Genomic DNA, 14,499 nt, shown 5'->3' on the forward strand with positions numbered 1-14,499 from the left:
CCTTTCTGTTCTCTGTCATCTTGAAAACAAGAGAAGGAAAAGAACTCTTACTTTCTTGTGTCCATAAATCCCACGGAGTTAATAGTTCCTTCAGGTTTTTTCCATCCAATCAGGTACTTGCTAGTAGCTCCTTGACGAGGGTAGAAAGTCCTAGGACCAGAGGAGGAGGAGGAGGAAGAGGAGAAGGAAGGTGCGAGCTGCGAGGAGGTGGCAGGATGAAGCTCTTCTTTAGGTGAACTTCTAGCACTGGAGAAAACGACTGGGCTGGCAGAGTGACGGGAGCTCATGGTACTGAGGAGAGGCAGGACAAAGACAAAACAACTCAAGTATGCACGCCAAAGTCACCATGTCAGCTACAAGTGATGTCCAGGGTAGGGATTGATGGCTGGGTTAAAGAACAATGGGTTTTTCATAAAATATTAATGAAGGTGACTGGCTGGTATTCCTTGCTTTTTCACTATAGCTCAAATGTCTGCTCTCAAAGTGACAAATGGTCATTGAGGCTTGGTCTGTACTTTAAGTTAAAAAGTAAAAATAGATAAGACAGCCACAGACACTCTTTTTTTCCCCACACTGGCATCACTGAAATTTGTCATACTGTAGAAGGGACAAGAGACATGAGAGAAAATAGTAAAAGAGATGTTAGTCTCAGTGGCTGCCTTGCTTTCCTCAGAACCAGGGATAGAGACATTCTCCAGGGCTAGAGTAAGAAGGGAAGGGAGAATGAGTCAGGGATACAGCTCTGCACTCACAAGGCCAAGGGGTACACTGAGTTCTCCTTCACGGCATCTTACTTTAAAACTGACTAAAAAAACTGTTCAGAAGAATAATTTTAAAACCGACAAAGGCAGAGTCTTCAAAACTCGGGATGAGTGCATGAATACAAACACGGAGACCTTTCACTGGAAGATTTCCACATTTCCTTTTCAGAGTGTGACCCGAGGTCACACCTTTTGAGCCCGCTAAGTTATCCTGCTTAGGAGTCCAAGGACTATGATGGACTTTTAGTTATTTGAGGTATAACAGTGACCTCAAAGCATTTCTCATTGGCACTTCCATTTGTCAAAAATTAATGCCCCTGACCTGCATATATTTAGCTAATATATTGATTGCTTAGCTATGAAAAATGGACTACAGTAATGTGAGATGACAAGAGGGGGAAACTGAGTGGGAAGTATATCTTTGCAACTTTTCTATAATCTGAAACTATTTGAATATTTAAAAGTTTATTGCTAAAAAACCCAGATTCTAATTGTCCTGAGATTATTTATATGAATTATATATATTATATACATATGAAAATGAATCTTGACATCCTACCTCAAACCTACATATAAAATCAATTCCAACTGAATTGTATACTTAAATGTACATCTAAAAATTCTAGACTATAACATCAGAGAACATCTTTATAATAGAAGCAGAGGGGTTTTTAATAGGACCATAAAGGAAAGGACTGAACTCTATTAAAATTAACAGCTAGTCATCAAAAGGCACAGAATAGCATAATATATGGAAAAGATATACAACTTTAGACTCCCCTAGAAGAAAAATGGGCAACAATTTGAAAAATAACTTTAAAAGAGGATTATCTAAAAGACATATAAACATCTGTGTTCAACACCATCAGTTATCAGGGAAATAGAAGTTACAACTATGAGGAACGACTACATGCCTACTAGAATGGTAAAATTAAACAGTTCTAAAATCAAGTGCCAGAAAGAACGAGAAGAACTAGAACTGCCATATACTGCTGAGTGAAATGTTAATTGTTAGAGACATTTTGGCGAAATGGCCTCTACTACAGCTCAATATATGTAGATCTTATGACAGCAATTATTCTCTTACCAATCTGAAAAAAGTCACACATGTGAATTCACACAAAGGACATGTAGAAGTATTTATAATATCCCTAAATTGGAAACAATCCAGATGTTCAATAGTAGATTGCATAAATGCCCTCACCATGTAATTAAAAACAGGAAAGGAAGGAAACTAACGCTACTTGTGAGACATGGATCAATCTCACCAATGTAGTCTTGACTTAAAAAGACACCTGAAAAAGTAACACAGATGGTACAACTCCACTTGTATAAAGTCCAAAAATAGGCAAAATGGTTCTGAGTTTCTGAATCAGGATTGTGTTTACCTAGAGGAGAAGGTGTGAGTGACTGGGGAAGGAATGGGGGCAAGGTATGGCAGGTAGATGTCGGTAATGTTCTTGTTTTTTTGATGTAGGTAGTGATCATGTGGGGATGTACACTTATAGCCTGGCCTTTTTCTATATGAATATTACCTTTTCATGCCAACATACCGACCAAAACAAATCCATAATCTGAAAGGAGGAGGCACTATCAGTCCATGAGGCTCAGTCAACAGAGTGGAACAAAATGTGTATGTGTGTGTGTAGAAATGGGTTACAGAGCAATGCCTATCTGGAGGGCTTTCCATATTAATTTGGTCTTATTGTATCAGACCAAATAGAACCATCTGCTTTATATTTATAACTAAGAAGTAAGAATTGGGCTCAAACTTTGCAATATATAATAATAAATGACTAGTCTCACTCTAGTACCTCTAACTTTTTCCCAAATATTTTTTCCAGTTAGAGTGGAAAAAACCCTCACAAAACCTCAAAGGACAACATAAATTGAAAACTAATGCAATCTTTTTCTGTTGATTATCAACATCTTGTTGGCTTGCTTTTAAAATTAAGAAAAGGGAATGCAAAACTCTTCCATAAATGCAGTACATTAAGTCAGTAAGAACAAAACAATACTAAAACTCTGTTATGGAAAGGAAATTAAAAGGGAAAGGTGAACCAAAAGAAAAAAGGAAGTGAGGAAGACACATACAGGCTGAAAAGCTCTATGGGCCCACATCAACAGCAGCATGCATTAATAGCTGGAACATGACAGAGAAATGCTCCTGTGATATAGGCACACAGCCGTTGGCATACTTTAACACAGTATTTTGAAGTTCTTTCTGTTTTGTATGAATTATTACCATGTTCCTAACTGGTATTCAACAAGTATTTGTACTAGATTACAAACTCTTTGAAGACAGTGATCTGTCTTTGTGTATCTAACAATCCCAGGAACACAGTAGACTCCCACCAAAATAATTCATCACCATGTAGTACACTATACATTTAATTTCTTTATCTTTTGTAGTCTGTCTTCCCTGTTTACATATAAGCTCTATGAAGACTGAGAGTTCAATCTTGTTCACTACTGCATTCCCCATGCCTTGAAAGTCCTTGGCAAGTATAGGCATTTAATAGATGAAAGAAACTACCAAATAAATGGTAAATTGGCAATTTATTTTTAAATCTAAGGAAGAATTATGCATACCAATAGTGTATTTTACTCATACTGGATTCAAAATGAGGTGTTAATTATTTTTATTTTAACAAATAATTATATCTACAAATGAGATTTCTGTTTACAACTGTGTCTTCACAAGGGTAATTGCTTAAATAAAGCCACCCAACCTGATTATTGGTTTTATCTGTGACCATGATGGCAGATACTAGCTCCCAGGTTTGAAATGCCAGCACACTTTTGTTCACTAATGGTTATAATCAGACAACCCTATTTAACAATTGATTAGATTTGGGAACAAAGGTAGAATCAAAAATAAACCAACAAGTCATTGGCATTATCTTCCTTGTTTAACGTATAAAACTCAGCGTAAGTCGAGTATTCAGTGGGAACTCTTTTAAAACATGCATTACAGTCCTAACTCAAGAGATGTTAATGTAGAGAGCTGGGAGGTGCTTAGAGACTTGGAAAAATCTGCCCCCAAAGTGTGCACTCCACTTGAGAACCCCTGCTCAAATCCTGTTATTATGATTTCATCAAAATCCAACTTCATATTTGTCCTGATCCAGACAGCAAAGCCATGGGAGCATTTTCCAAAGCTATGAACTGTGTTCCCTACAGGCTGAAGTCAATGCAGAATCCTGGGATCGTATCAGATTTTCAAAACCCGCAGAAAACTGTATTTAAAAACCTTTCAGAAGGAGTCTTCTGTTTCCTGGAGTTTAAAAATTACATTAGTTTGTAAACTTCTCACACATTCAAAAATGAGCCTGTCTCCTCCTTGTCTGTGGTTCATCCTTTGCTAGCTATGGGTGGGGTTCCCTGAAGCTGATCACCCTGTTGGCCTCAGACCACCGTGAGGATGTGCAGTCACATCCTCCTAGATGTGATTCATCTAGGAATCTCTGAAGTGGGCTAATGACACTACAACTAATACAAGGTTGACAGCTTTATGCTTTTTAAGGGGAACTGTATGGATGAGCTGTTTCATATCCTTGAGATTTCATGTTAATTCAGTATGTTGCGATTAAATCAGCCATGGTGACTTAAATTTCTTCATATGAACTGTGTATGAAGGTAATGAGCCAATCATATGGAACAAAAACAAAACAGCAGTAGATATACTAGAAGTGACAACTGCAGTATCTGTGAATTATTTTTCATACAGTTACAGTATCTGCAAATGCAAGAAAAGTTAATTTAAATGTTATTATGGCCAAAATAGAGAACTGAGAATTTAGTCAGGGTGTCCCTAGATCTACACGAAGAGGCATGATTTCAATTTTTTGTATAAAGTATAGAGTACTTCCTCTTTCCTAGAATTGAACAACTCTGGATTCTATTTAGCCCTTCTGAATCATGAATTTTGAAAAAGAAGAAATGATATAACACTACATACAAAGAGGAGAAAGGGCAACCAAGAAATCTGGGACTGTCTGAATCTTCCCAGACTTCTCATCCTGACCTGATGCTCAAAGGAAACCATGAACCAAATGTGCTACAACGTGGCTGTTTTATATTCCTTGCTGTGGTGAAACTTTACAGGAGGGAATGACCAATCTGCAAAAAAAGTGGACACTGCTTGCTGACTTTGCAAAGGGATGAACTCCTGGGGTGGGGAGCCTGAATGTCATCAATCAAAGCTCCATGTGTCAAACTTGGGAGGGCCAGGGAAAGTGCTATGACCTTCTGCATCATCACTGAGCCCACCCTTTCCATGGAAAACATCTGCCGGCTACTGTTTGTGCTACTGAAAGCTGTTGAAGAGAACTCTTGGAGTCATCTTCTATTCAAGCATGGCATGAGGGGATGGGTTTTAGGCCAGCCTACTAAGGATGGGGAAAGCAGCAATTAGTCACCTGTCAAATGGCTGAGGCAAAATCTGGGCAAAGGCTGAATGCTGGCTTAATACCAAGGGGAGGGAGCTGAGCAGGTTTCCTGCAACTGCTTGTACAAATAACAAGCCTTTGGGTGACAGCTAATGTGGAGAATAATGATTAAGCAGGACTCCTCCTCCTGTGTTCAACACTAGCCAACTCTGGACTATCTCTAATACTGGTTCCACAATTTAGGAGGGCTTCAAGAGAAAACAAACAATGAAAGGTGGGATGATTTAAGATGGCAAGGGGATATCCAAGTGATGACAGTATAAAGAAAACATCCATCTATAAGAGGAAGTAGAAAGGCATATTAATCCATACAGCCCAGGGAAACAAGTGGCTAGGTGTGAACGCAGCAGAAGAGGTTTCAGGGACCATTATGGACCACAATTGTGATGAGTAAGTCTACAATACTAAGGTATTTAAAACCAAGAGCTATCAAGATGTCTGTAAACATTATCATTTTATCAGGCATAGCTGAGACAAGAGTCTTGTCCAAGACTCGACTCTAAAAAGGATAAAGGAAACAAAACAGGAAGCTTGAGAAGAGAAAAAAGGGTTGTAGGATGAAACACATGAAGCAGTTGTAGGAGCTATGAGAGATTCATGCTTGTAGAAGATGTGGATAACTGCTTAAGGTAGGTGATGAAGAGCTACAAAAGTAAATGACAGAACCCATTTTATCTTAAAAGGACATTTATAGTTTGCAATACATTTGACAACCTTTTTTTGCTCCAGAAACACAGAACAGTAGCCATTCAGTAGGTGTGCCAGGTGTCATCAGATTGTAGGTAAGGGACCAGCTTGGTTTAAAGATATGGCTGGCCAAAGGCCACAGAGCTGGTCAATGATAGAACTGAGATATAAACCTGGTATCAGGCACCAAATGTGTTACCCTAGAGTCTCTCTACATTGCCTGGAGATGAAAGGATTAGACAAAATTTATTGCTTTTCTCAGTCAATGATCCAATAAATGGGTTTAGGAAAACAAAGCCAACCATATCTTCTCATAACCTTAGAGGCCAAAAATTATCTTCACAGTTAAAAAAGACTTGGCTTCCAAAAACTATTTATTCTCTCTTAACTGTTTCAGCTGCACCTAGAGGAACAGGACAAAATATTGAACAGGAGAGGACTATTACACACTGGAACCATGCAGAGCTTACAGAACCTCTCCTCTCCGGTCTTTCTCTTTTTAATGAAGCAGGTGCATGAATATCCACCCTGATAGAAAGCTTTACATATGACAAAGCATGACTTTCTGCACTTTCTCAGGTTTTTTTGGCCTTATGATTTAATGGCATTTGGAAAGTTTGTACTTACCATCTCAGTTGAATGAAGGGATTCATTGCTTCATAGAACAAAGCATTGGTGAGCTTTGCATAAAACAGTTGTGGCTTGATCAAAGGTTCATGTCTCAGTGTTCACTTCAAATTTCAACCATGGTTATTAAAAGTAACCAATGTTCCAGTAAAATAACCACCCATCCCCATAAACTGGAGGAAATTCAACAAGATAGCTTAAGTGAGATCACCTGGAGTTCTGCTATATAAAAGCTAGCAAAATATTATGGAATATTCATTGTATGCAAGGTCACAAAGCAAAAAATTATCAACTACTAGACTGAGGCAAATAGAGAGCCACCCTTTTTCTTTTTTTTTTTTTTTTGTGGTGGGATTGGGGTTTGAACTCAGGGCTTCACACTTGCAAAGCAGGTGCTCTACCACTTGAACCACATTTCCAGTCCAAGAGCCAAATCTTTTAAGAGAAGTTATAGGTTGAAATTTTAGACACTGAACTTCTAAATTCTGAATTAGTCCATTATACTTAGAGAAGTAGTATTTTCATCTTCAGAAAAAATGTATGAGAGGCAATTAATTATTGATAATTTTTTAAAAATTCCAGGCAGAAAAGATTAGAGAGAGAAATGTTACAGGTAAAGGCAACTGAATAATTTCTATACGAGGAAGGAAGACAGTTCTTTAGATACACAAGATGCCAAAAAAGGTATTTAAACAGCAGTTCTAACACACATGGGCACACACAGATAACTAATGACATTATAGCAGTCCGAGGAATTTCATAGTGTTCCACGTGAGCTGCACACAAGAAGCCCTTCTTTTCTCCACTCTCAAGAAGCATACAGATTTTCTGGCATGAACAGCTAACTTATCAGGTCAACCAGAAAAAGGCCATTCATGAAACTGAACTGTACTGACAACTAGAGCAGGCATTTCTTTTGGTGTTTAACCAGTTCCATTAGTGAACATCAGACACTGACCAACATGTATGCAGTTCCCCTCTGACATTTGCATAAGGTGTTAACCAAGTTCTTTCCTGTTATATTTTGCAGATTTCCAAAATGTTTATGTAGAAATGAGTTTACTAAAAGTTCATGCTATACAAAGATTTAAATATTCTTTAACACCAAAACCCACACATAAGAGCACCACAGCTTTATGCAAGTATTAACATGTCCTTACAATAAGCTTTGAAATGTAGCCATGGTTTTCTAGAAGAGGCAGGAGTTGAGGACTTACATGATTTTTGAATTGACTTCTGAGTAGAGGCCTTGAGTTATCAAGTAAACAGCGGGAACATTAAGAAAGAAGTCCTTCCTGTTTGTTCATCAGCACATACTGAACACCTGACCATACGTCTATGTGGCGTATGTGATGAGTGTTGCCAGGGAAGCCTCCTGTACCGAATGGCAGTAAAAAATGTGTATGTGATTGCATAAGTGAGTCCTAAGGCTACAGGCTCTGAGGGGGCCTTTGGGGAGCAAAAGAGAGTTTTGAGACAAGCAGAATGGCTGACTAAAGTTATGGAAACAGCCAAGATGTCCCAGCACTGACGAATGGATTAAGAAAATGTGGTATCTATACACAATGGAATTTTATGCAGCCATGAAGAAGAACGAAATGTTATCATTCGCTGGTAAATGGATGGAACTGGAGAACATCATTCTGAGTGAGGTTAGCCTGGCCCAAAAGACCAAAAATCCCATGTTCTCCCTCATATGTGGACATTAGATCAAGGGCAAACACAACAAGGGGATTGGACTATGAACACATGATAAAAGCGAGAGCACACAAGGGAGGGGTGAGGATAGGTAAGACACCTAAAAAACTAGCTAGCATTTGTTGCCCTTAATGCAGAGAAACCAAAGCAGATACCTTAAAAGCAACTGAGGCCAATAGGAAAAGGGGACCAGGAACTAGAGAAAAGGTTAGATCAAAAAGAATTAACCTAGAAGGTAACACCCACGCACAGGAAATCAATGTGAGTCAATGCCCTGTATAGCTATCCTTATCTCAACCAGCAAAACCCCTTGTTCCTTCCTATTATTGCTTATACTCTCTCTACAACAAAATTAGAAATAAGGACAAAATAGTTTCTGCTGGGTATTGGCGGGGGGAGAGGGAGGGGGGTGGAGTGGGTGGTAAGGGAGGGGGTGGGGGCAGGGGGAGAAATGAACCAAGCCTTGTATGCACATATGAATAATAAAAGAAAAATGAAAAAAAAAAAAAAAGAATGGCTGGCTAATGGTGGGCAAAGAGATCTGGACACCCAAACAAGTCAGATCAGTATGTTGCAAAAAAATGTTGGTATAGTTTGGACATGAAGTGTCCCCAAAAAGGCTGATGTGTTGAAGACTTAGTCCCCAGACTTAGATCCAGTTACTGAGAGGTAACTGGAACATTAGGGTTGTAACCTAATTAATGGATTACTCTACTGAGGAGACTCATAATTTAATGGAAACCTTTCTAGATGGGGCTTGGTTGAAGGAAGCAGGTCACTGGAGTCATGTCTTTGGGGGCAGTACCTTATCTCAAGCCCTCTCCGTGTCTCTCTCTGCTTCCTGGCTGCCATGAGACAAGCAGCCTCTTCTGCTACATGCTCCACTGCCATGATGTTCTGCCTCATTTCAGGCCCAAATCAAATCCAGATTGGCTAGCCAACCCTGGACCGAAACCTCTGAAACCATGAGCCTAAATAAATCTGTACGCCACTGCCTGCCAGGTTATTGTCACAGTGGACAAAAGTGTAATGAACACAGATGTGTCTGTATAAATATACACACATACTTGTACAAGGTGGGATTTTTAGCTTTAAATCTAGTTCCAGCATCAGACATGCCACCGGTCAGCAGGAATAGAGCACTTTATACTGAGAAAGTCCTTAGTTGCCACAAATTCTAAGAAAAGAAAATGTTAAGAATGTATTAAAATTAGAATTGTCTTCACTTATCCTATGCTCACCACAATTTTTTTTTGAGTGGTTCATTTTAAGATCTGAAAATAAAACAGCCACCATAAAAAAATAAATAAAAACTGTAATCTCTCCCCAGATTTCCAAGCTTCATAGAAAATATTCTAACAAGCAACACTTTAGATCATTTAACCAATGTTTTAAGTTGCAGTATGTTATGAGTACTGCTTCTCTTAATGACATTCAAATATAACAACCCTAACTAATTACCAGCCTGCATTAACATAGTTCTCATTGGGTGCCACAAAACAAATAAATAAATAAATAAATAAACCCCAAAAAACAAAACCTGCACAGTCATCAATAGAAGACTGGAGGACAGAGGGGGACAGGAACAGCCCAGCCAGAAATATGCAGCAGAACTTAATCACTATAATTGAGATTTTTGTCACCGAGTCCCAGGTACAAGCTCTTTTATGTACTGTCAAGAGATCTCCACATTAATTGCTGTTCCTGTCTTCTGAGGACACAAACACTCTAATTTGCTGTGATTTTAGCTTCTCTAGCAATGTGCATTTGGTGGCTAAATCCCCTTTTCCTCCAGCACAGGGAGGCTGTTAAAGCCCTGATTATCCAACTCAGTCTGCCAAGATCAACAGACTGAAGTTACAAAGCATCCCTGTTTACCAGAGTCTAGAAACGAATGTGACTCAGCCCTCCAGTGGGTGGGAAGCCCTGCCACACTCCCTGAAAGGCCACATTCTTCTCTTTTCTAGTAAGTCTGACTTTCAAGAGAAAAGTTATTTCCAAGTGAGGATTTCAGTGATCCTGCAGGGACCATTTGAGGCAGAAAATTTAGATAATCCTTTGAGGCCTTCAGGCAGCCCAGTCAGCACATTTAGACAATGCAAACCCAGCTGCCTACTTTTTGACAGGCTTTGTAGATCCCTGGATTTGTCAGATAATGGCATGGCCCTAGGTTTTGTGCTTTGGCACAGGGACCCAGCTCCTTCCACCTCAGTGATGGCATTCTGGACAAGCCCCCTATAACCCACTTTCTGCTGACATAACATTAGACCAGAGATCTCTCTTTAGCTGGAATAATATTCTTAGGAAAAGATACCCCCCTTTCAAAATGAGGAACTGAAAAACAAAGACATAGGAGATAAGCTAAACCTAGAAACTACAGAGAAACAACTCTGATCTCAAAAATGTCTAAGCCAGTGTACAGTCTATAGTTACTAAGCCTCATGATGTACCAAAACAGCCAGAATGTGTCATAAGCCCATGCCATGTGATCCTATGTCTATACTACTACGAGATTTGATGTTCAACATACTGTTCTGCTGTTCTTAAACACATCCCTTACCCCATTTGAATCAAACACTATTTCCTGAACTGTGGAGGGGATGAGGGACACTCAAGATACTGAGACCACTTCCTCAAGTTAATTTTTGCTTGAGGACCATGGAGTTTTTAAGATCAATCACAATCATTTTAAAATCAGTAATGTGGGAGTGGCAAAAAGAAAAACAACTCTTGAAATGCTTCATACCATAAGGCCTTCAATTTGAAAAAAAGGGAAGCTTATCAGTAAGAATACAGACACAATGAGAAAACTGAGTGTTGAACTGATCAAGTTAAATCTAAATTAAGTACAGGATGTCTTCTTTCTTTCATTAAGATTATCTGAGGCTTACAGAAAGATCATGTTCCTAGCTTCCCATTTGAAAAATAAAAAGCTAAAGTTAAGCTTCTCTACTATTTTTGGGGGGAGGGGAATAAGGGCATAATAATAAAAGAAAACCAGCTGACAGCAAGATCACTCGAGTTGATGAGCGACCCACAACAGTGAGCAGTAAACCACCAGAGATTCAGAAACCAAGTGATGGCAATGAGATACTTCCTCCCCAGACTTGGGTTTCAGAGGAAATGAAAAGTAGTATTTACTTTGTTTAGTGGAATGATTGCCAAGGATGCAAGAGAATGCATACTTCTCTGTTTTGAAAGTAGATGGGATATGTCTAACTTGAGCTAGACTTTTCTGTTGGACACCTCTACCCTCAACACATCACTCTCAGGAGCCAATTACTGAGAAAAATTACCATGCAAACATGGGGTGATTGATGTTTTTAGATAGTGGGGATGTGGAAAGGATGTGCTTGGCATTGTAAAAAATGTTTAGTCTCAGGAAAGACCTCTTTCTTATGAAAATATGTTCAAGATTTTAAAAAAATCCTCAAAAGATTGTTCCAGGCTATACATTCATCGCTAGCTTAAAACCCAAATTACAAAACTATTCTGGAGCACAGTTAGGAAAATTAAAAAATAAAGTCCAACTTTACAAAGATTCAGTTTTTCTCAGCTTCAGTACCAGTGCCTGTTGTGAACATCACATCATCCCATATTCACCGTGTAGTAAGTGGGGTAAGGCGGGGAAAGGGACTCAGCTGGGGCGGGGAAAGGGACTCAGCTGGGACAGCAGTGTGGAGGGTAGTTACCTGGTGTGGGAAGCAGCATCGTTTATACTGAAAGTGCTGTTTTCCCTTGTCAGAGGGCTCGAGCCACCTTGGCCCTTGCTGTGGATGTCCAGGCTCAGGGAGGACTCTGTTTTCCGGTCCGTGCTGTGGCTCTCTGTCTCTAAAGTCCGATCTGCCATGGAGAGCACTTCACTGGAGCTATGCCACAGGGGAGCCACTTTCTCCTTGCCTGGCCCCGAGTGGGGCGACGAGGTGGCTGCCCCCAGGGAGGCTGTGCTACCGTGGCTGGGGCCATAGGAGGTGGTGTCGATACCACTGTCAGCAGAGGTGCCCTGCAGATAGTTATAGCTGTTGAGTTCGGATTCTGGACGGTCCCCATCATACCACTTCTCGTCGCTGTGGGCACTCGATGCATTGCTGGAAAGGGTATTGCTACTGGAGTGGCTTGAGTAGTGGCTATCAGACTGCAAGGGAAACATGAATTTTCTTAAGCTCAAAGTTTTGCTTCTGAACACCCAAAAAGAACAAGAGGGAACAACAGTTTGACATACAATTTAGTTACAAAGTTCCAGAGGCACAAAAAGTAAGAGGTACCTGGGAAAACATCTATGGACAGAGCAGAATTTTTTATCTTTAAGAATTCTTTTTTCATTATTTGACTTATACTAAAGTATCAATACAATAGTATGAGATAATTTTAATCAGAAAAAAATCTACACAGACATTGAAGTTTTAATATCTTAAAATAGAAAGGAAATGACATTTCTAAAGAGCTTAGAATAAGAAAGTATGCTTGATTCTAAAAGCCATCCTCAGAGCAGAGAGAAGGCTGAATGTAAGGCACATTAAGTCTGAAGACTCTCCTGTTCCTTCCCCAATTAGCATCTACTCAGGAGACAGCTTTCTAAAAAGTGTTATAGGTAAGATTTACACAGAGGTGTAAGATAATTCAATGGGAGAAATGACCAACAAATTGTACTGAGACAACTGGATATTTACATGCAAAAAAGAATGAAGTTGGACCCTTACTATATAGAAAAATAAACTCAAAAAGACCCAGAGATCTAAATCTAAGAGCTCAAACTATGAAAGTAGAAGAAAATGTAAGTTTAAGTCTTGGTGTCCTTTCTTGGGTAATAAAATGGTTTCTTAGGTATAACACCAAAGCAGAAGAAACAAAAGGGAAAAACAAACTCAGATAAACTGGACTTTATCAAATTAAAAACATTAGTGCTTCAAGTAACCCAATTTAAAAAAGGCCAAAGATGTGAATAGATATTTCTTCAAAGAAGATACACAACTATCCAACAAGCATGTGAAAAAACACTCAGTATCACTGTAATTAGGGAAAGGACAATGAGAAATAACCTTACGCAAATACATACTAGAATGGTTACAAACACAAAATGGGGCAATATTTGTTGGGAAAGTGAAATGTGGGACACAGTTGCAATTCCATTCTTGGTGTACACCCAAGAGAAATAAAAACATATGTTTACACAAAAACTTGCATATGAGTATTTGTAACAGTATTATTCATATTAACCAAAAAGTAGAAACAACCCAAATGACCATCAGAACAGGTTACAAAATAGGATTTAGCCATACTATGGAACATTATTCGGCCATGAAAAGGAATGAAATACAGATGCATGCTACAACATGAGTGAAAATTAAGGACATGTTCAATGAAAGAAGCAAGAAACAAAAGGTCACATGTTATATGATTTCATTCATGTAAAGTGTTCAGAATAGGCATATCCACAGAGACAAAAAGATTAGTGATTGTCTAGGTACTGGAGGAGATGCAGAGTCAGAGGAGACTGCTAAATGACATAGGGTTTTTTAATGGGTGATGAAAATGTTCTGGAATTAGATCATAGTGCTGATGTACAACTGAGAATATATTAAAAACCACTAACCAGTGTTCTTTTTTTTTTTTTTTTTTTTTGGTGGGAATGGGTTTGAACTCAGGGTTTCATGCTTTCAAAGCAGGTGCTCTGCCGCTTGAGCCATGCCTCTAATCCATTTTGCCGTGATGGTCATTTCGGAGATGGGGGTCTCATGAACTATTTGCCTAGACTGGCCTGAAACTGCAATCCTCTCCCAAGTAGCTAGGATTACAGGCACAAGCCACCAGGCCAATTGGTGTACTTTGAACAGGTGTGTGTCATGGTATGTGAAGTATACGTACATAAAAAGTATTCACAGAACACTTTCTATGCAGCTCAGATGCTGGCAAAACACTTCATAGAGTTTACCAAACAAATAAGCTTTTAAAAGATACCTGAACGAGATGATGGTTTAAATAAGAAGGCAGGAAGCTCAGATACCTGCTAGAGACACAGAGGACAGAAGGAACATGTGTGTGCATCTGTTGGTGAAGAAAGGAGCATGGTCTTTACTGGGCCAGGCCGGGAGCAGGAGGGGGACACCCCAGATTCACCTCAACATGAAACACCATTTCCTCTTAAAAAAAAAATTAACTCAATTCCTTTTTTTGGTGTAACTAATTTTTCTCGGTAACAATTTCTGGGGTGGTACCAAGACACCTTCATTTACTTACAGAACTTTTTTACCTTTGCAATTGTACTGCTGATTTGG

At 39.2% G+C, this 14,499-nt stretch overlaps 1 protein-coding gene across 22 annotated transcripts in view; it reads right to left on the reverse strand.

Moving 5' to 3' along the window:
• The window catches only part of Sipa1l1 (signal induced proliferation associated 1 like 1), a 316,961-nt gene that overhangs the window by 16,200 nt on the left and 286,262 nt on the right, over positions 1-14,499 (reverse strand). For all 22 annotated transcript variants that reach the window (XM_074067651.1, XM_074067648.1, XM_074067659.1 and 19 more), the window contains 2 exons: positions 11,917-12,359; positions 52-291 (listed from right to left, as the gene is read on the reverse strand). In XM_074067651.1, the coding sequence (XP_073923752.1) occupies positions 52-291; positions 11,917-12,359 (683 nt within the window). The remainder of the gene's footprint in view (positions 1-51; positions 292-11,916; positions 12,360-14,499) is intronic.

This window comes from Castor canadensis, chromosome 3 (assembly GCF_047511655.1).
Source record: "Castor canadensis chromosome 3, mCasCan1.hap1v2, whole genome shotgun sequence".
Classification (NCBI taxonomy): domain Eukaryota; kingdom Metazoa; phylum Chordata; class Mammalia; order Rodentia; family Castoridae; genus Castor; species Castor canadensis.